The sequence below is a fragment of the Glycine max genome, chromosome 3 (genome assembly GCF_000004515.6).
Source record: "Glycine max cultivar Williams 82 chromosome 3, Glycine_max_v4.0, whole genome shotgun sequence".
In the NCBI taxonomy this organism is placed as follows: Eukaryota; Viridiplantae; Streptophyta; class Magnoliopsida; order Fabales; family Fabaceae; genus Glycine; species Glycine max.
In genome coordinates, this window is record NC_016090.4 from 815,426 (window position 1) to 835,607 (window position 20,182).

Sequence of the window (20,182 nt, forward strand, 5' to 3'; positions counted from 1 at the left end):
TTTCAATATATTTTATAATATAATTTACTTTTTATGTAATTTTAATATATTTTTTTGAAGAAAGTGAAACACATTTTTTAGTTTTTGAAAAAAATAAATAATACAATATTACTTCTACTGTGAGCCAGAGGCTCTACTTCAACGTTCATGTATTCTCTACTTCAACGTTGATGTTAAGTAGAGAATACATCGGTATTGTTAAGTTGAGAATCCTTATTAAAAATGGAATAAAATCAAAAAGACTTTACTTCAATGTTTTAGGTCCAAACCTGATAATGGATTCATTTATGGATTTATGGATTAATAGAATGTCTACTTCAAATCTCGTTAGAATTTAACATCAAACACCATAAAATACATGAGCATTGAAGTAGAGAATACATAAACTATTTTCACATCAGGCACCATAGAACATATAAGCATTGTTAAGTAGAGAATATCTTTATTAAAAATGAAACAAAACTAAATTTTTTTTACTTCAATGTTAGGTCTATACCCAGTAATGGATTTATGGACCAATAGAATGTCTACTACAAATCTCGTTAAAATTTATTCGACAAGAATTAATTATATTTTTGTTTTAAAAAAACATATTATATAATTTTTCATGTCTAATGTAAAGTTTTCAAAAATAGCTTTCACGTTATTGATATGATTTTGGTCTTAAAATTGTATTTCCAAACATGTTATTGACTTTTTTTTTTTGCTATAACTTGTCATTAACTTTATAACATTTCCAAAGAAAAAACTTAATTGAAGTTCTTAACTTTTTTCTAGTGGGTCTCTTTATGGCTTGTTGCCACATAAAAATTAAAAAATACTAGCTAATTTTTATTTCAACCGTAAAACTTAATTTGAATGCTTAATTTATTTTTGGTGAATACTATTTTGTTTTTTGCTAACATAAAAACTCTTATTTTGAGTTGATTTTTGTTAATAATTAAACAATCTTGATAATTACTTTTGTGAACAACATCATAAAAATCTTATAAGAATTTATTTGTTCCAAAGTTTCAATAACATTTAGGATTAATGACATATTAATTATGATTATTTTAGGAATTTTATCATTAAGCTTTTTTTACACATGCTGCCATCATACTTTATAATTTCCATATATTTTATTATTATATATATGTTTTTTTAATTTTGGCCAAGTTTATTATTATGTTACCAACAAAACTTTGTCAATCTTTAGGCACACACTTTTTTTATGCTGAATCTCTAGGATGCACTTTATTACACATTTAAGAAATGGGTAAAATGTTGTAAAAAATTTTAAAAATATAATGATAAAATATGCCGAAAAAATTAAATGATAAAATTTACAAAATAACAATAATTAAGTTTGATAAATAATTGGAGATGCTGTTTTCCTTTTTCTTTCTCACATTTCAATTTGCTACTGCAAAGCGAATACTCATTCCTTCCTTCAAATCCCCCTTCTTCTCTCTTCCTTCAACCATCGTTCGTTCTGATTGAACTTTGCTAGGGTTTCAACCTCTCTCACTCTCAGTAAGCAAAGTTACCGTTTTTATTTTATTTTATTTTATTATTATTACAAGTTAGGATCTGAATTCGTGATTCTGTAATACGAATCAGAAAAAAGATTCCCTCGCCAAATCCTGTAATACTAAAGTGGAGAATTTCTGTCACAAATTTTTTATAACTTCCATTTCTCTCCTTCTCTCTATTCTCCTTCGTTTTGTAACTCTGCAAAATCCATTTCTCAGGTATGTACAATGTACGGATTCATTCTTACATTTGATTTGAACGGTTCATTCGTTGTGGGTCGTCTTCAAAATGTGTTTTTTCTCAGTAAAGAAACACGCTTGCACACTCTTATGCTGTTTTGTTGTTGTCTATTTAATTTATTTTGCTTAGCTGCGAAATCTGTGCGATAATTAGGAGGTTGCAGAAACGAAAAAGTTAAACTCTTTTTCACTTCATAAATGAGCATGGGAATGCGTACGACTGATTCTGGAACTATGGTGTGATGGGATATCCTTCACCAAAAAAAAATGATTTTGTTTTCTGATTTCAATGGAAAAATAATGTTAAAAAAACTAAAAATTTAGGTTAGTGTTTTTTTTTATATAAAAAAAACAGTTGATTTATCTGCTTATTTTTGACTTTTTATTTCTTTCATTTTTGCGTGTAAATTTAAAATAATTTTAGTTGGATAATGCCAGCCAAGTAAGAATTACTCGAAGTTCAATTTATGAATGTTTTTAGCATAATACTATGAATGTTCCTGCAATAATTCAGTTAAAGATAGGTGTAGATAGCTTTTAATATTTGTTTGGTTGTCTGGAACCACACCAATAAATAAGGGTTTTCGTAGACCAGTTTTTGGTTGTAGGAGGTTGCTGTGATGATGGTTCACTAATTCCTAATGTCCGTAGAAATTAATGCTCCCTCCATTCCTATTTATAAGACCCAATTACCTAATTCATTTAGATTAAGAAAAATGGTTAATTTAATTAATAACAACAAATTTATCTTAAATTTATAACTTTTTTCAAAACTATCCTTGTCATTAATATTTTTTCTCTTCTAATTATTTGTCAATATATTCTCTCTCTTCTTTTGATTAGGGGTATTTTTAGTCTAAAAATAATTAATGAAGGAAACATTATAGATTAAGTCCTATAAAAAGAAACAAACACCATTTCAAACTTGGGTCCATTAAATAGGACCAGAAGGAGTACAATAGGTTGACTTAAAGTCTAAAACAGACAACTTAGAAAATACTTAGGAAAATTTACACAATTCTACACTATTATAAGTTTATGAATTAGGTATAGTGGACAAATATATTTTTGTACGCATTTGGTGTTGACAAACTTCGATCACTAAAGTAGAAAGTAAAGTTGGATAAAATTTACTATTTGCTTCAATTTGTTGTAGTCTTTTTCATATACAATATGCTAATGCTTGTGTTTTGGCCATGCTTAATATTGGGGTAGTATATTTTTATCTGCTCTTCATTTCTATATTGTCATCTACTGCAGTTATTGACTTCTTATCCTTAACTTTGCACCTTTCTTTTTGATTTTGAGAGGTACCAAATCATTCTTCATTCTTCTCTTTGGCAAGTTCACGCCTGTTTTACTTACTGGTTGAAATATTGTGATAGAGATTTGTGTAACATTGCAAATTCTCCCGTGGACCTTGTGGATTCGAGTAATGTTGCTCAAGTATCATCATCCTATTGCAGAAGTCCTTTGGAAGGTGGACATATTAAGTTGTTGTTTGGATTTGAAGTTTAATTTTTTAAATCAGGAATTCCTTGCACCATAAAGAAACTTCCAGTATCCCTGTATTTCTCTTTTCAAATTGTTGTCAGATGTCAGAAATTGACTTGGCAGTTATTAAACCTGAGGTATGCTACCTTTTTGTATAAGTGAATATATACTTTTTATCTTAAAACCTTCTTGGCCGTGGCCCAATATTTCATTTGAGTTGTACTGCTTCCTTTTTTGCTTTTGGTAGTAACTGTTTACTTATTCCTTTGACTGATATTTATTAACTATGTATTCTCTTGTATGCGGTTTGTTAATTCGTTTCCTGTAATACTTAATAGAAATTACATTTTATTCAATAATTTCGATAGGTTTAGTGCCATTTTTTTCTCTACACGGTTGAATCCCAACATCCTCTCAAATATTGCATATGAAAATGAAACTGTGTTTATTTGATGTGAATTGTGATTATGTGAATACAAACTGTTTTCGAGTGCTCGGTTTTAAACGAGTTGTTTTAGCATTTTAATGACTCTCTGGTCTAGTTTTCTCCTCAATCTCTTTGATGATGGAGATTGTAGGGAGGGATTGTGGATTCAGAATTGACAGCATGCGCATGCATGACCTATCAATTAAATAACAGGGAGTTTCAGGGGGGAATGTCTCTTTCTAGATATTCTTTTAAAACATTTGATATTCTTTGAAAGCCTTTGACATGCATGTGGCTCATACAACTCTGTGCATTATCTTCTCCTTGAATCAGTGAATTAACTTAGTGTAGATGGGTAGTCTATCTTCTCCTTGAATCAATGAATTAACTTAGTGTAGATGGGTAGTCTCTTTAATGGCTTTTGTGTTCCAATTTTTCTATGATTGTATGTTTAGTTGTGTACTTGTCTTGTCTGGAATATCATAATTGCTATTCTTTAATTTAACGCAATGAAATCCACCAAAAAAAAATTAATGCAATGAAACTTCCCTACAAGAGAATCAAGACCTTCCATTGGTTACTTTCTTACATTGAAACTGAAACTCTTCTTTGTTTGTATTTTCAGATGATGAAGCTGTATGTCTGGCTTCAGACTTCAGATGATTCAATCCAACAAGTGGAACAAGAAATTGCAATGTTTTGCCCACTGATATGTCAAGAAATAATACAAAAAGGCATGGGATCTTCCAAGAGTTGTGCAATATGTCTTCCTCAACAAGTCAGTCCTGCCATGTTGAGCTTAATTCTTGACTATTGTCGGTTTCATCAAGTACCAGGCCGTTCAAACAAGGTTTGACTTCTTTTTTTCAATGCTCCTACATTGTTATTATCTTCATAGTTGACAAGACGATCCAAGCCTGAACAATAAATGTGAAAGGTATTTGACTTAGGGATTATTCTTTTTATAGGAACGTAAATCTTATGATGAGAAATTTGTTAGGATAGACACAGAGAGGCTTTGTGAGTTGACATCTGCTGCAGACAGCCTTCAGTTAAAACCTTTGGTGGATCTTACCAGTCGTGCACTTGCTCGAATAATTGAAGGGAAAACACCGGAGGAGATACGTGATATATTTCATTTGCCTGATGATCTTACAGAGGTGTCTGGTGCTTGTGAGAACTCTGTATGCCAATTATATCTTTTTGGATTTTCTATTTTCATTTCTCACGCATTCTTTTGATCCAGGAAGAAAAGTTGGAGCCCTTGAGAAATATAACGGCTGACCCAAGGATCAGGCTTTTGAACCGTTTGTATGCCAAAAAGAGAAAAGAACTAAAAGAGCGTGAAAGGTTAAAGGTGCCACCAAATTGTTTCTTACTTTTATCTTCAACACATTTTATATGTCACACTGTCAATGCCAATTGTAGTCCTTATTCCTTAATTAGGTCTTTCTGATTGAACTTTTATTGATAAGAACTGTACAGATCAGTGTTGTCAGTGGTGTATTGCATATTTACATTTTTTCAACAAGGCAAAAGATATTGCATATTTGCATTAACTTCCATAGACATAGTTTTACGACAGATTGCATAGTGTCACCATTTTTTGAAGCAAGGCAACAATGTTGGAGAAAATGTAAATTTATTTTGATAGAAGAGATTCATATATATGAAGAGAAAATTTATAGTTTAAATAGATTTTTGGTTCTTATACTTTACCTTGATTTTGGTTTTGATCCCTATATTTTTAAAAGTTTGGTTTTTGATCCTTAGTTTTACAAGTTTAGGTTTTGATCCTTGTAGTTATATATTGTTTTGGGTTTGGCCGCACAATTTTTTTGCTTCTTCTACCAAAGCTGTCAAACACAAGTAAGCATCTCATCCGTTGCTTCTATTCCAAAGATGCACCACCAACCATTGACAAAACTGGTGCTGATGTGTTCTTGCTTCATTTATATTTCTAAATTGTAGATAAGTTTTGATTTAAATAAGAATAAATCTGTTTGCATGTTTCAGAATGTTGAAGTTGAGGAAGAGCATGTTGATGAACGTTCAGTTGATGACCTTTTGTCTTTTATTAATGGAAATGATGGAGGTAAATTGAACATATTAATCTTCCCTTTCTTTGTATTCACTTCATGTTTTTCTGTCTATAGATTGATCAAATGTGTACTTTTCTCATTCCTAATTGGTGAGGACTTTCTATTTAATGTTACTCATTGGCCATAAAAATCTTTTCTGAACCATTAGATGAGCTGATGAATTGACTTGGGCCATTATCCAATTGGGCAATAAGTTCCTTCATATTCACATTGTAATTCTGAATGCTAGGATGCACAGATAACTGTTCACTATGGGTGGTCTGTAGGTAAAGATGATGACATTCTAAATTTGAGAGATTAGGGCATTTTTAGATGATAAATTGTTGCTAGTCTCCAACAAAGTTTATGACAGCCAGGCTGAAGTAGTATAGGCAAGAAGAGTGCTAAAGTTTGTCTCCTTTTTTATATGACAAGCATTTTACCCCTTCTTTAACTAAATTTCATGTAAATTGATGTATAAGAAATATTTAAACATGCCTGCAAAATAATTTGACTTCATAAGTTTATGATTGTAGGGAAATATTGTGAATTATAATGTTTTGAAATAATTTTAATTAGAAAAAAATAAAGATATTTACGAGAAGAATTGACTCAATTCTTTATATGTATAATTTTTTATTTTCTTGGTACCAAATTTCATTAATCTTGTGACAGTGCACTTATTTTGTCACATCATTTAGGACTAGTTTTGATATGATTTTTGGGATGTGTAGCATCACTAAATGCCTTTTGAAATATTTTTGAGATTCTTTTAGAGAGGAATTGTCTGAGAGCTATAGTTTTTTTTATAGTTTTCTTCAGTTCTGCTTTTGAATTTCTTACTGGAGGTGAAGAATTTTGTTGCAGATCCAAAGGGAGTTAAAACATCAAAGAATAAAAAGAAGAACCGGAGGAAAAAAGAGCAACAGAAGAGCTCTTCTTTGAAGGAGGAATCTGAACTGAACAAAAAGGTGGTTTTAAAAGTTAAATCATTTGGCACTGTCCATTTTGAATGAACATGGCTATGGTCTTATTACCACAACGTTAAAGTGTTTATTGCCTTTTTCTTCTTATAATAGGAGGTAAATGGTCATGATATCAGACACCAAAGTTCTGAAGCTGAGAGAATTAGCGAGACCTTGTATTTACCCTATGCAGATGATGACACATTTTCTCCTAAGGTTGAGTTTGATGATGGTGATATAGATGATGAGATCGATCCTGCTTTAAAGGAAAAAATTGACAGGTAGGATTATTTTCTGACTCAATGCTTTATACTGTATTGTAATGTTTTTAAAACCTATTTTGTATTTTTCTTGTGACTGGTATCATCTTTAGCATAGTTGCTCTTCCAAGTCACTAGCTTTTTTTCTGCTTATTCAGCCACATTGCTGAATAGATCTTATATGGACTATTGCATATACAGAGGACAAGGCCCTGGAATGATTTGAACTCTATTCTTATGCCTTTTTGGTTTTCAAGGAGTGTAACCTATGAGTTCTGCACACTTGAGTTAAGCCTAGTGGCAATGTTCATGACACTCTTTATTTATCTTCATGTTTTTTACCTTTTCATTTTAGGTAAACAAATTTATCTCTTTGATATATAAAGAGATGTTTGCATGGTAGTTTACACTAGAGTGCTTTTAAGATGATGGTATGATGCACCCTGAAATTTATTTCCACGGTACCTTTTGATGCAGGGAAGTGGAAGATTTTGCCCGCAGATTAAATTCTGACTGGCCAGAAAGAATGCAAGAACTTTTATCTTCAGGGCAAGAACGGGAGACAATACTTTTTACTACAGATGGTTTTCTAAGGCGACATGCTTGTATGTTTTTGCCTTGTGTCACAGTATTTTTCCTTATCCATCATATGCTTTCTAGCTGAACTTAAAAAATAATTTGTATTTTGTGCTAAAAAAATTCTTTTCTTTTTCCTTTCTCCACTCTAGTTTCTTTTTGCATCTTCTACTTTTTTTTCCTGTTAGTGTTGGTGACATGAATTCAGTTTTATAGTTTCACTGCTTTTTTCTTATTATATATACTTGATGATGCCTGTTAGTCTGTTAGCTAATCCTGCTGTGCAGGGTCAAATTGTATAGTGCCATATCCTGTCAATTTATAAACAATGATGTGCTATTATTGCCAGAGATTTTTACGCTCACCTTATTTTTGTGAGTGTCGTAATTTCTGATTGTTTTGTATTTATATGATTTGTGCTTGAATTCATTCAGTGTTTGTGCATAGGGTCTTGCTAATGAGTCTGATGTACACTGATTAAGAAATCAATAAATAAAAAGCTTTTACTAGAAATGTTGCTGTTTCTTATAAAACCTGATTCTTTAATCAGTGTTGTTAAGTGGCCTTTGGGAACTACTCATCATTCTCCTTAGTAATAAAGCACTTTTTTAGAAAATATGCTCCAAATTCATCCCATTTCGACTCTTCTAGTGTTATTCACAACTCACTAAATCTCTCTTTCCATCTTCAGGACTGGACTTAGAATGGAATTATGGAAATGAATCCTTATCAGAGGCTTCAACAATTTTGAGATGCTGGCGGGAGCAAGAAAAGTTTTGCATGCCAGTTGTTTTTCTTTTTTTGCATTTCCATTGTTATATTCTATTCTTTGCAGTTCATTTTTGGTGCCCAATTTTATTCCGGGGACTCTTGTACTTTAAGGTCATAAAAAAAAAAAGCTCCTAGTTTGTATGGAATATTAATCCTTTATTTTTGTGCCTTTGCAATTTTGGTTTTTTATTTGTATGGAATACATTGATTTTTTTTAAGACATTTGGTGTGGGGGTAAGGATTAATCTTCACTGCTTCACGAGTAAAATTCACTTAACTTGACTCATGAAATTTGGTTTAGTGAGTTTACCATGTGATTTTTTTTTTCCAAAATGCTCATTTTTATCGATAAATATTAATTATTAATGGTTAGTTTTTTATTGGCGGGAGAAATTGAATACACATAATTTTCTTCCCTATCTTCTCCTTTCTTTTTTATCTTTCTAATATTTATAACGAATTCAATGATAAAAAATGTTTAATGTCTTGAAAATATAAAAAAGACATTCAATACTTATTATCCAATTAGTAATAAGAAGATATTGAAAGAAGATTGACAATTATTGTTGTACAATACAAATAATGCAATGTTTAGGGACAAATAGATGGGTCCTTCGAATTCCCTTCGGCCGAACATGGCCTTCGATATGTTTTTCACTTTTTCTTGACTTAGTCAGAATTTCCCTGTACGTGGCTCTCTCACTTTGAACTAGATAAAGCTAGTGGGGTTCATGATCCATTCGCCCCTAATTTGATTTAGGTTGAAGTTAATCTTGACGGATTTAAAATTTAAAATTTAAAATTAGTGCCTGATATTATATTAGAGCAAATTTAAGCTGTATTTCGGGATGTCTTAACTCGGTATGATATTATATTATATATTTTTCTGAAACTTTCTAAACAATTTTTCTCTTAACGTGATGAATAATATTTTATATAATAATATTTTTTTATTGAAATTGATATATTATATTATTTAACTTAATTATACATAAAATTAAGATTGATATATTATGCTAAAAAATTGAACTAATTTACTCTTATATTATCGAATTTTATTCAGGATTGATTTCAAATTCAAATGAATAATTCAATTTTATGTCATATAGGGAATAGGATAAAGCTTGATGAAGTTTCTGATGAAAAAGGCCAGAAATTACAAGTATGTTTGGTAAGGTTCATACTTGAAATGATAGTTAAGCCTTGAGACTCTCTTGAGTTCTATCAGATGGACTAGTTTTTTGGTTTAAACTTTTCTCTTGTGCTTAAGTCATAACAAAGGATCCGTGTTCTACTATCCATATTTTCATAAAAGAACTAGCATATGCGACACGACATTGAATAAATCCATGTCTTTCCTCTAAATCTCGAAAGTTTTAAATCTTGCAGAAATTAAAATTTAGCTAACTTCATGTTCAAATTTCATACAAGTATACAACAATAGTAACAGTAGTTAATAATAATGATACAAACACAAGTTATGGAGATATGGTTTTGATCAGACTTTTAACAGCAGCTTCTCAGTGTTAGCAGCCTTTTAACAGTCCTTCCCTCTATGATTGGAGTTTCCTAAGCATGTCACTTTGCTTCTTGGTAAAGACATGGTTTTTTATCAGACTCTCCTTGATGCAAAGCCATCATCAACCAGGAAATGGAATCTCCATCTGCTATCTCACAAAAAATAAGGTTACAATACACAGATTGGTGGGTCCCCTTGAATATCAGAATAACTGGGTAATATCTCTCTCATATCTTAACTGCTGATTTATAACTTTTAAGTCCATGCTATCATATCATACAATTTGGCTGAAATTCTGTTACAACAAAGTTACAAATGTTACATAATGTCCTAGGAGGGTACAAGTCTGCTGCTGATTAATGGTGGCTGTCAATTGATTGGTTATCCTCTTGGATATGAGGGCAATGCCTTTCTGGTTCCCCTCTTGTCCATAAAATCTTGAGCTCCCCTCTCTTTTTTCCCAATGACAAAAAGGTGCCTGAAAAAGGACCAGATTTTAATGTCATGCAGTACCTAAATGTCTACTATGTCAGTCCTTGGGCTGGTAGACCAACAGCAATCAGTTTTATCAAAGCAATGTCAGCTACACGGACCAATTGATGTTATTGCAGTCTGTCAAAAGATAATTTTCAGTAAAATCATTTTACTTCTTTGCCCACATCCACTTATGAAATTTTTCACTACATGCAAAAAGATTATATTTGCTGCAAACTGTCTGATATAACTCCTTTTTTTGAAGTGATACTAATTACTAATTAGCATGATTTAAGCAAAGGAACCTTCAACAGCCAATAGAAGAGGCTCAAATATAACACCAAGGAGTATTTTTTGCAGATGGAGGGAAGTATGAAATGTAAAGATTACACACCAGCATGCCATCATAGGTGTTTCTACTTTAGATTTAAATGAGTCTGATTAATTATACTTGCCAAGTGTAAATGGGACTATATAAAGCAAAGCTGGCTGACCATGCCCATCCATCAAGTTCAAAGCCACATATGTGATGAGGAGACCTGCAGATAAAAATTCAAGGAATGATGTAAAGGACAAAGCCAACAGCCACTTCCACAGGTGAAGATAGGACTATAGGGAAGAAGCAAGCAAACAGAACTGTATTGGAGTTCTTAATAAGTTAATGTTGTCAAAGTCTTGCACCATTGGTTCCTTATTAATGCTAAACAGTAAATTGACAACATATTAGATCGCAGTACTGCATGCATAGGCCTAATGCATTATGATGAATTAAACTAGAGATAAACATCTTTAAACCCTTGCCTATTATGCTACCATCCAAAGACACCACTAACTTGACAAGTTTGCAATAACATGTTAAGTTGATGCACTTAAAAATGTGCATCAATTTTTAAGCCAGTTTCCTAGAATGTTCCCTAGTTAACTTATTAGAATATTATTAGAATAGCCGAGCATATAATATTTGAGGAATCTAGCATAACAGTTAACAGGTCCAAAGATTTTCACATTTTTTCATGAAAACTATCCCAGAACAAACATTTCATACCTAAACCGTAGGCAGTCATTGCCCACAAGAAGTATCCAGCCCGAAGGTTCTTCTTTGCCAACCAATCATACCTGTAAAGTTAGTTATCAATAGAATAAGTCCATGAACTGTTAACATGATGAAAGACCATTACCCTTTCCATCTATCTAAAACATTTTACAAGGAAACAATGTGGTCAGGTATTCTATCACCAAAAAATCAGTAATACAAGGAAGTCGAAGATGAGTAGGAGAGGTATGTATTATGACTTCCAATTCTACCTTAGTGAAAATGCCACTATAAGTCCTGGTAAGATTATGTCCCCAAATCCGATGATACTGTAACCACCCCAAGGATCAAATAGACGTGGTATCTTGAGAAGCATGGGGATACCATCTTCTCCACTCTTATCACCTCGAGCTACCTGTATAGAGAAAAGTTATATTAATTTTAACGGGAAAACAGTATATCATGTATGAGGCCAAAATCAACTTTGGGAAGAATGGTAGAGGGAGAACTTTCTTTAAAACACTCACCACTATCATCACACTCTCATGGAACCACCGTTTAGAGACAAACACCCAAAAAATGTCATATAGGAAGGCACAACTGAGAAGAACAGTTCCAACCTGATTCAGAAAAAAAGGTATATGTCGGTCAGTGGGTGCTTTTTTGTTCATAATAAAAGTTCAGTAGTATCCAGCAAAGCTATGTCTTCAATGATTTGTCAGTTTAACTATTATATAAATGCCCCATGTGTGACTCCTATTCTTAAATTCAAGAGTATCACAAACAAGTAAATAAGGACATAGCGCCTTAGACAAGTTTTTTTAAAAAACCAAAGAGTGAGAAAAAAATAACTATAAATCATTAATTACCTTGAGATTTGGTATGCGAACAATCTGAAGAACTGTAATTATCAATGTGATACCCTGAATGACAGGAGGCAGAAAAAGAAAAGTAAACAGTTAAATAAATATTGATCTGCCTCTTAATATCTTGGAAGTTTTATATTATAAACACTTACAATCTTAAATAAGGAGTGTTGGTATTAACTAGGAAGAAATCCTAAAAGGAAGAATTTTAATTTTAATTTATATTCAAAACTACATTAAAAGGGAACAAGTATTATTAAGAGAAATAGATTTTTTAAGTGACAAGAGAGGAAAAACATTGACGTGAAGCAGAAAAATAAAAATCATGGGAATGGAAACTAATAACAGGTATATCAATGGGTCAAGATCAATCTCCGACCATGTTTCATTTTGATGATTAGTTACAGCCAAATTTCAGTAATATAAAAGCAGAGATTAGGAATTTGATTTTGTTCTTCAAAACTTTTCCATTGATCAATAGCAAAAGAATGCCCTCCTTGATACTTAGTTCATGATTCCACACTACCAGATACTGTTAATGCAATAAATAATTAGTTATTTGATCTGTATGATATGTAAACCAAAACAATACATTTGAAGCCACAAATGTGGTATCCTACAGTCATTGTTTTAAGGGAAATAAGTGTTTTTAGTCCCAATATTTTCAGTCAAACTTGGTTTTATCCCTGTACTTTCAAATTGGTGAATTTAATCCTCCAACTTTTGAAAATATGTGAAAGTAGTCCCTCTTCATGTTTAAACTTAACATTTAGTGGCAGTTTTTGACTGCACAAAGTTGAAAGAGGGACTAAATTCACATATTTTCAAAAGTAGAAGGACTCAGTTCATTAATTTGGAAGTAAAGGGAACAAAACCAAGTTTGACTGAAAGTACAGGGACCAAAAACATATTTTTCCCTTTCAAATACAACTAGAGAAAGAGTATCAGATTTCATGCTAGTTTAAGAACATTTTCAGTTTTATACCAGTGATGTTTGAATGTTGGAAAGCAAAATCTAAGTCATGCTGCAAGTGGATTTCTTATGATTGTATCACAATTTTCTGTACTTTAATCAGAAATGACAGCCAGTCCAGTCCAAAGGGATAGAAAATAATAAACATTAGAAAATGTAAAGGAAGAAAAAAAGATAACCAGAAGATATAGTAAAATTAATAGATTTATTTTCTAATCAAAAGTAAAAAAACTATTCTTACAAGGATATCCTGACCAATCCAAGCAAACGATGCATGGCGATAAACTGCCCAAACCACAGCAAACACTATGCAGAATGGAGTAACAGCAACTGTCAGATATGAGACAGCTCCAAAGAAGGGTATCTTCACAAATGTTTGAGCAGGTTGTTGAAACCATCTGAAACTATAAGCATTTTGCTGTCAATTTCATATCTTAACTAAAGAAACCGATAGAATGAACAACGAACCATGAACCCTACAGCAACAAACTTCAAGCTGAACTAATTTCTTTTTCAGACAATATTAATTTATTGCAATGTTGAGACTAAAGAAAGCAGGAAAAACCAATGTTGATGCAAAAATTAAATAAAATACATCTTTGAGCAATATTCACTCGGAGCTATACGTGTGTCTTGCTATATTTGGTTATGAAATAGAGTTCATTACCACCTAAATGCTATATTTTTCAGGAAATAGGTATACAGAAAAAAATGATGGCTATGTCAATTAATTCTCACCCTAATTTGCTACCATTAATATCAACAATAAACAAACCAATTAATCATAATTTAACAACATAAATAAAGTATGCTCCACAACATGATCTTTGGGTCATAACAAATGTAGTTATATCTTCTTTCAGTTACAATGAAAATGTTGATTATTAAAGGAACAAGATATATAACTCAACAGGAAAAGTTGGCAGATTAGTTATTGTATCCTTCGCTCATCCAACCACCTTCCTTTTCTATAAAATACTTACCATGATAACAGAGCCACCAAACAAGTTTGTAGACCCTGAAAACACATGAAGAATATAAAGATTTAGCTGCTGTATGACAACAAAATCATGCTATTTCTGCACTCATAGACTTTAACTCCAAGTAATTACTAATGCAAAGATTACTAAACAATCATGGAGTATCTGGCTCAGATAAAATATGAGCCTTAAGCATAACCTAGAGAATTCTCAACTAATGTTCATGAGCTAGCTTACCAAATATCTTTACCAATCGAAAGAGCATTCTGCCACTTGGTTTTCTTTTTATTTTTGTTCAAATTCCTTTTTTTATATTTCCATTTTGATTTCACTATAACTAATTAGAGAAGAAATTTGTCATTAAAAGTTCACCCCAAGGGACACCCCCCACTTGCAATCTAAGACATTGCAGCTGCCTTAAAGAAGATACACAATGATGATAAGTAAAGCATGGCAATCTGGTTGATCAGTAAATTGATTATAATCTAGATTAGAGGAAGGGGAATACTCTAAATAAACAAGAACTAAGCATTGAACAAGAACAACTCACCTCTATCCCACCAATGCAAAAGAGAACCACCAGAACTTCAACAAACCAGAATGACATTAATTTATACAGCATAACCAAGAAGCAAGAAGCAATCACAACAAATAAAATTGCTGCTACAGTACTGATTTCCACATAACCACTGGAGCCAACATTTTCTGTATTAACGTAGTCCTCTGAAGCATCCTGCAAGTAGTTGGTCCATATATTAGTAACTAGATTAATGAGTTTTCAAATGAGGGGAAATATTTCTTTTAAAGGGGGAAAAACTTGCTGATATTAAAAGAGAATAAAATCCTGTTTTATATTACCTCCCTGACACGTATAAAACAAAGCAAAAGCTTTATTGTTTTTATGTATTTGTCTTTTCAGCATTTTTTGGTTTGGTTCTGTTTAGCTCCTACTCATTTTTCTATTCTTATTATTTTCACTCTATTTAGAGATAGTAAAGTTGGCACAAAAAAGGAACTAGGTAACCTTTAAAAGCTTCTCTTGCTCAATTGCTGCTTCTCTAGCACTCCAGGCAGACCAATAAGAAGCAATTAAAATGGTACCAACAGCCATAAGCCACAAAAACACTTCCGCAACATCAACCAATGGACGCAGTGGAGAGTATAACTGGATTGACACTAAAGAGCAGAAATTGTACACGCAGAAGTGCAACCGATATCAAGTAAGGCACATGTTCACATCATATATAAAATATAAGCTGTCATTTTAAAAATTAAATTGTCCTGTGCCAAAAGAAAAACCATAATTAATTACACAACAAGAGACAGCTCATAGAAAGTCAATCATACCATTGGATTTATTTTCTATATGCCTTTCCAAGGTCAATCCAGCATCTTGTGGAAGCATGACAGCAGGTATTCCAATATCAACATCAGTTTCATTTTCTTCACAAACCATCTTGAAAAGTTCTGTATAGCGATGAAATACATTAGTTTCTCAAAACACTGTAATATTTTTATATTTTATATAAAAGAAATATTTGCTTCAATTGTTGCAGTTTTCTTTGTATATCCTAATAACTAATAATGAAAAATATTACTTAGCATTCTGTGCTACTAATGTCCCCAAAATCACCTCTAACCGTGAAAGCACTAATGGACAAGTGATGAACAAAATAGACTATAAGATCTCAAAAAGCATTAAAAAGAAAATGTAAACACCTGTACGGTAGTTTATAATGAGGATGGCTGAAGCACCAGCTTCATCAGCTATATTTGCCTTGGTTGTGAAACTACATTTTCCTCGGTGCACCAAAATGATCTCGTTGGTGAGCTAACAAGAGTACAAAGTAATACAAAATACAAATTACTTTTTGAAAAACAAAATAGAGCTTTCAATCTAGACAATTATGCTTCACATGCAAGTAAAGTTACATTTGGTACGTTTTCTAGCTTAATAACTAATTTAAATACCATATTCTTAGGCTTTGTACAACAATCAGGAGGATCAGCCATGACAACTCTAGAAAGATTGGCCCGTTTTTCTTTTGATTCCAATGTAGGGCCAAATCTTGCACCAACACCAACATACTCACTGTTTTCCACACCATCAATCCAAGTGGGGACTTTTACCTAACAGAAGTGAAGAAATTGATCAAAGCTGTTAAATAAAAAGGCATGCATATGTATATATGGCAATTCACAATTTAAGAAAACAGAAATAGCCTGCATAGCAGGTTGCTGGAAACCATGAAGACATAAGCTAAAAGAATTTTCATAATCAGTTCACAAAATATAGTTCCCAATCAGCTGGCTACAATCAAATTTTGTTCTCAGTCAAATTTAGAGTACATTCACAAATAAATAAATCCCTATTTTCACCACCTAGATAGCCCACCAAAGAAGGTCAATCAATAAAAAAAAGGGCACTGAACTGCAGAAATTTTACAGGGACAGATAAAGGGTAAAAGCATTTGGAGAAGAAAATAAACAAATTCAGGTCTTTCAGTAGTATCTAGATTCTAGAAAACAACCCCACCTGGATCAACCTCAAGTGCCAAAGGTACAAGTTTGCATGACAACAATCATGCAAAAGAAATGGAAAAGTGATAACAAGAAACCATAGATATCAAATACAAGATATTAGTATATTACACAAAATTAGCATACTCTTAAGTCTAACAAACTTAGACCTCTCTGCTGCAAAAGCTATAAACACATCACCTATGAGATGATTATGAGTAAAAAAAATTTACTTCAGTACACAACCAAGCACTGTGACATGGAATCTATAAAAGGCAACATAAAACAATTTAGCACGCAACCTCTAAAACTTAAGCAAACATTGAGCAAACACCACAGCATCATTGAAGGTGCAGATCATCTTTCCACAATGAAAACTCAAATCAAATCAAATACAAAACACACACATACTTTTAAAAAATATAACTTAATCCCACCCAACTCTCCAATTTTCATTTCCTTAAAAGCGAAGTATTTTTTTTTCCCATGTTTTCCAAATCCCTTCATTATTCCAGAACTTCCCCACTAAGCAAGCATCAGGCCAAGATCAAAAGTTAAAAACCTCCAAGAATGAACTTTTTAAATTGCAATTCATGTGCAGAACACAGAAAAAAGAAGAAGAGAAAATTGGTACCAAAACAAAGTTGTTCTCACAACCAGGTCTTCTTGGGGCAACATCATCATGGTGAACTATATCCCCACCCAAAACCAAAGTAACAGCTCCAAACAGGAACACATAGATCACACTATATATAGCTCCAAGTGAAACCATGCTGAGAAGTGAGAACTGAGGCTCTTGTGATGCAAAATTCAAGGAGAGAAACAAAAGGGGTGTCAGAGAAAGCAGAAAAAAAAATCCGTTTATTTTAGAGAAAATGAGGAATTTGGAGAGGAGGAAGTGGCGGTGGGCAGAAAGAAGAGAGAGAGAGAAGAAAAGGGTAGCAGATTTTATTTATTATTGTTATTAGTATATTATTATATTGTTTTCTTAATTTTTGTTTTGTCGTTTGTAGGACTAAGAAAAAAAATACTAGTACTAAGAAAATGCGTGTGTTAACTGTTGAACTAGAAGTCTAGAACTTGCGATGCTATGTTGATAGTTTCACAGTTGAGTGTGACCGCCATGTGTTCCTTTATGAACTTTGGATTTGATTTCGATGTCTGCATTTACTCATGTCCAAGTTATTAATTACTATGTCACTTTGTCATGGACTAGTACGGCATAACGAAGTTAACAATAAACCACCACTTTAACGTCTATCTACTCAGTTTTATTCGGTAACTCAATCATAAATTTTATTATATTATTTTAAAAATTAATAAATTTATTATATATAATGAATGATGATGGAATGACTTGTAATATTTTATCCACTATCAATATATAATTGTTTTTCTCATTAGTCATTCTCATATTTTTTTAATATTTTGATGTTTAAAATTATTATATATAAATTATTTTTTTAATAAAATTAAAAAATATATATTTAAATTAAAATATTCCTATTTAATACATTAATCTTGAATAGTATTTATTATATTATTAATAGTGAGTATTAAATAAGAATATATTTTAAAAAAATGCATTAACTAGAATTTAAAATTTTAAAACATCAAATGTTTTGAAATAAACAAAAAAAAACAAAAACATAAAAAATATAAGACGAAAGTAATAATAATTTTTTTAATAAAGGAGATATTTGAGATATCTAGAATTCTAGATTTTTTTTCTGTTAAAAAAAGAATTCTAAATTTTTGTTTGGTATTTAACTATTTTTTTATACCTAGTCAATTTATTTTAAAATAGTATATTTGGTTGTGATTTTATTCTCAAATTGAAGATTAAACCTCAAACTTTAATTAAGAAATTAAAAGATGAAATCAGTTTTGTTAATGACTTTTAGTATCTTGATCTTTTTTTTTGGATAGATTTAGTATCTTGATCTATAATATATAGAGTTTGATATACTAATAAATTATTAGAATATTCCATGTTATATTCCAATAAAAAAAGAATAGTTCATTTCATTGTATGATTAAAGTGACATTAAATCTAAATTAAACACCATCATATGAGCGCATCACTTATTATTAATTTAATTAACAGTTTTGAATTCAAATTTCAAATTTTGAATATATATATATATATATATATATATATATATATATATATATATATAATATTTTTTTAAAATGTCTATAATAATCTTATTTGTCAAGCTACACCTTATCTTATATTACATATTTGTGGTTTAAAAAAAAGACAAATTTAATTTGTAGTGTAATTGTCTTATTTCTATTTTTTTTTTCACGTGCATATGAGCTTGTCCTTTTCGGCGCAACAACATATCTAATATAAAATAAAAAGTCCAATAAATTTTAAAAAATTATCATTACAAATTATTAGCCCATCATTTCATTTCATACTCATTTATTTTTTTGAACCCTTTTCATACTAATTTATAAGAATCCAAATTCAGTGTTTTGTACTGATATAGTTTTATCGCAAAATAACCATATAGTAGTGTAGTTATTTTACCGTAAAATACATAGTGATCATTTTAGTGTAAATTGTTTATACTTTGATTTGATTATGTAGAAAACATAAATAATAAACATATTCTCTTGAATAGTAATACATGAACATTTCTTAATTTTAAATATTTAATTAATATATTTTTTTATCACATTATAAATTTTATTATATTTAATTTTTTTTTCACTAAGTGTCGGACAATATTATAGGTTTTCATTAAACATTTTCATTAAAAGATAAAAAAATTCAAGTAGTTGCAATGAATAGGAAGTTTTCAGTAACCACTATCACATCAAATCAAACACTGAAACAAAATAGTAAATATCATAATAGAATAAGCTAAGATTATATTAGAATATAATAATGGAGTTTCGACAGGAAAGAACAAGTGCATAAAGCTTAATTATTATGCTTTCGTCTCTTCAAAAAAAAAAATTATGCTTTCGTACGGTGGTCCTTCCACTTGTCACGTGCCACGTGTTTTTGAAGGAACCGTAGGGCACTCTTTTATCACCATTCTCGGGTCACCGGCTACTGACTCAACAAGTCTTCGCTGCCGTATGAACCGTACAAATTAGACTTCAGACTAATGATTAAAAATATTATAATACGATGTTGAGATTTTAATCTGTTTAATTTAAGAGAAAAAAAATCATACATTCATAATATAAATTTTTTTTATATAATTATTCAATAAAAATTTATTATGTATAATAAATTTATAAATTTTGAAAATTATTTTTTAAAATAATTTAAACAATAATTTACAATAAAATGATAATATAAAATTATTTTATATTATCTGTATATAAATGTTAAACTCTTAATTTAATTAGTTATATTTATGTTAATATGCAAATTGAATTAGTTGAATTAAAAAAGTTACTGATTTCTAGATTAATTTTTGTATATTACAGCTTCAATATCTGAAATTTGACTTCAATTATTTAAAT

General features: G+C 30.9%; 2 protein-coding genes across 8 annotated transcripts; one reads left to right on the forward strand and one right to left on the reverse strand.

Moving 5' to 3' along the window:
• The first annotated feature begins 1,377 nt into the window (after positions 1-1,377).
• On the forward strand, positions 1,378-8,579 carry LOC100785953 (SKP1-like protein 21). 7 transcript variants are annotated; one of them, XM_041014309.1, is made up of 11 exons: positions 1,522-3,385; positions 4,301-4,525; positions 4,644-4,835; positions 4,922-5,032; positions 5,479-5,604; positions 5,692-5,770; positions 6,624-6,727; positions 6,836-7,002; positions 7,459-7,586; positions 7,845-7,931; positions 8,249-8,579. In XM_041014309.1, exons 1-10 carry the CDS (start codon positions 3,350-3,352, stop codon positions 7,880-7,882), a joined length of 1,206 nt encoding a protein of 401 aa, XP_040870243.1. In that variant the 5' UTR covers positions 1,522-3,349; the 3' UTR covers positions 7,883-7,931; positions 8,249-8,579. The 7 variants fall into 7 exon arrangements, with proteins under 7 accessions (XP_040870240.1, XP_040870241.1, XP_040870244.1 ...); XM_041014306.1 differs by lacking the exons at positions 7,845-7,931; positions 8,249-8,579 and adding an exon at positions 1,378-1,515 and having other exon boundaries at positions 3,065-3,385; positions 7,459-7,837; XM_041014307.1 differs by lacking the exons at positions 7,845-7,931; positions 8,249-8,579 and adding an exon at positions 1,378-1,515 and having other exon boundaries at positions 3,140-3,385; positions 7,459-7,837.
• Positions 8,580-9,726: 1,147 nt separating this feature from the next.
• Positions 9,727-17,632, reverse strand: LOC100779540 (signal peptide peptidase-like 4). The gene is made up of 14 exons (XM_003521833.5): positions 17,328-17,632; positions 16,145-16,303; positions 15,893-16,004; positions 15,521-15,640; positions 15,198-15,349; positions 14,724-14,906; positions 14,177-14,211; positions 13,435-13,597; positions 12,224-12,277; positions 11,882-11,974; positions 11,627-11,769; positions 11,367-11,437; positions 10,777-10,860; positions 9,727-10,325 (listed from the first exon to the last, which is right to left on the reverse strand). Exons 1-14 carry the CDS (start codon positions 17,463-17,465, stop codon positions 10,204-10,206), a joined length of 1,629 nt encoding a protein of 542 aa, XP_003521881.1. The 5' UTR covers positions 17,466-17,632; the 3' UTR covers positions 9,727-10,203.
• Positions 17,633-20,182: the final 2,550 nt, after the last annotated feature.

Excerpts from the sequence above, each read along its gene's own strand:
- LOC100785953 (XM_041014306.1), top strand. The coding sequence starts at position 3,350 with ATGTCAGAAATTGACTTGGCAGTTATTAAACCTGAG. Across the intron at positions 3,386-4,300 it reads TGGCAGTTATTAAACCTGAG|ATGATGAAGCTGTATGTCTG; the intron begins GTATGCTACCTT and ends TTGTATTTTCAG. Across the intron at positions 5,771-6,623 it reads TATTAATGGAAATGATGGAG|ATCCAAAGGGAGTTAAAACA; the intron begins GTAAATTGAACA and ends ATTTTGTTGCAG.
- LOC100779540 (XM_003521833.5), bottom strand. The coding sequence starts at position 17,465 with ATGGTTTCACTTGGAGCTATATATAGTGTGATCTATGTGTTCCTGTTT. Across the intron at positions 16,005-16,144 it reads GTACAAAGCCTAAGAATATG|CTCACCAACGAGATCATTTT; the intron begins GTATTTAAATTA and ends TACTCTTGTTAG. Across the intron at positions 14,212-14,723 it reads TTTGCATTGGTGGGATAGAG|GGTCTACAAACTTGTTTGGT; the intron begins GTGAGTTGTTCT and ends ATGTGTTTTCAG.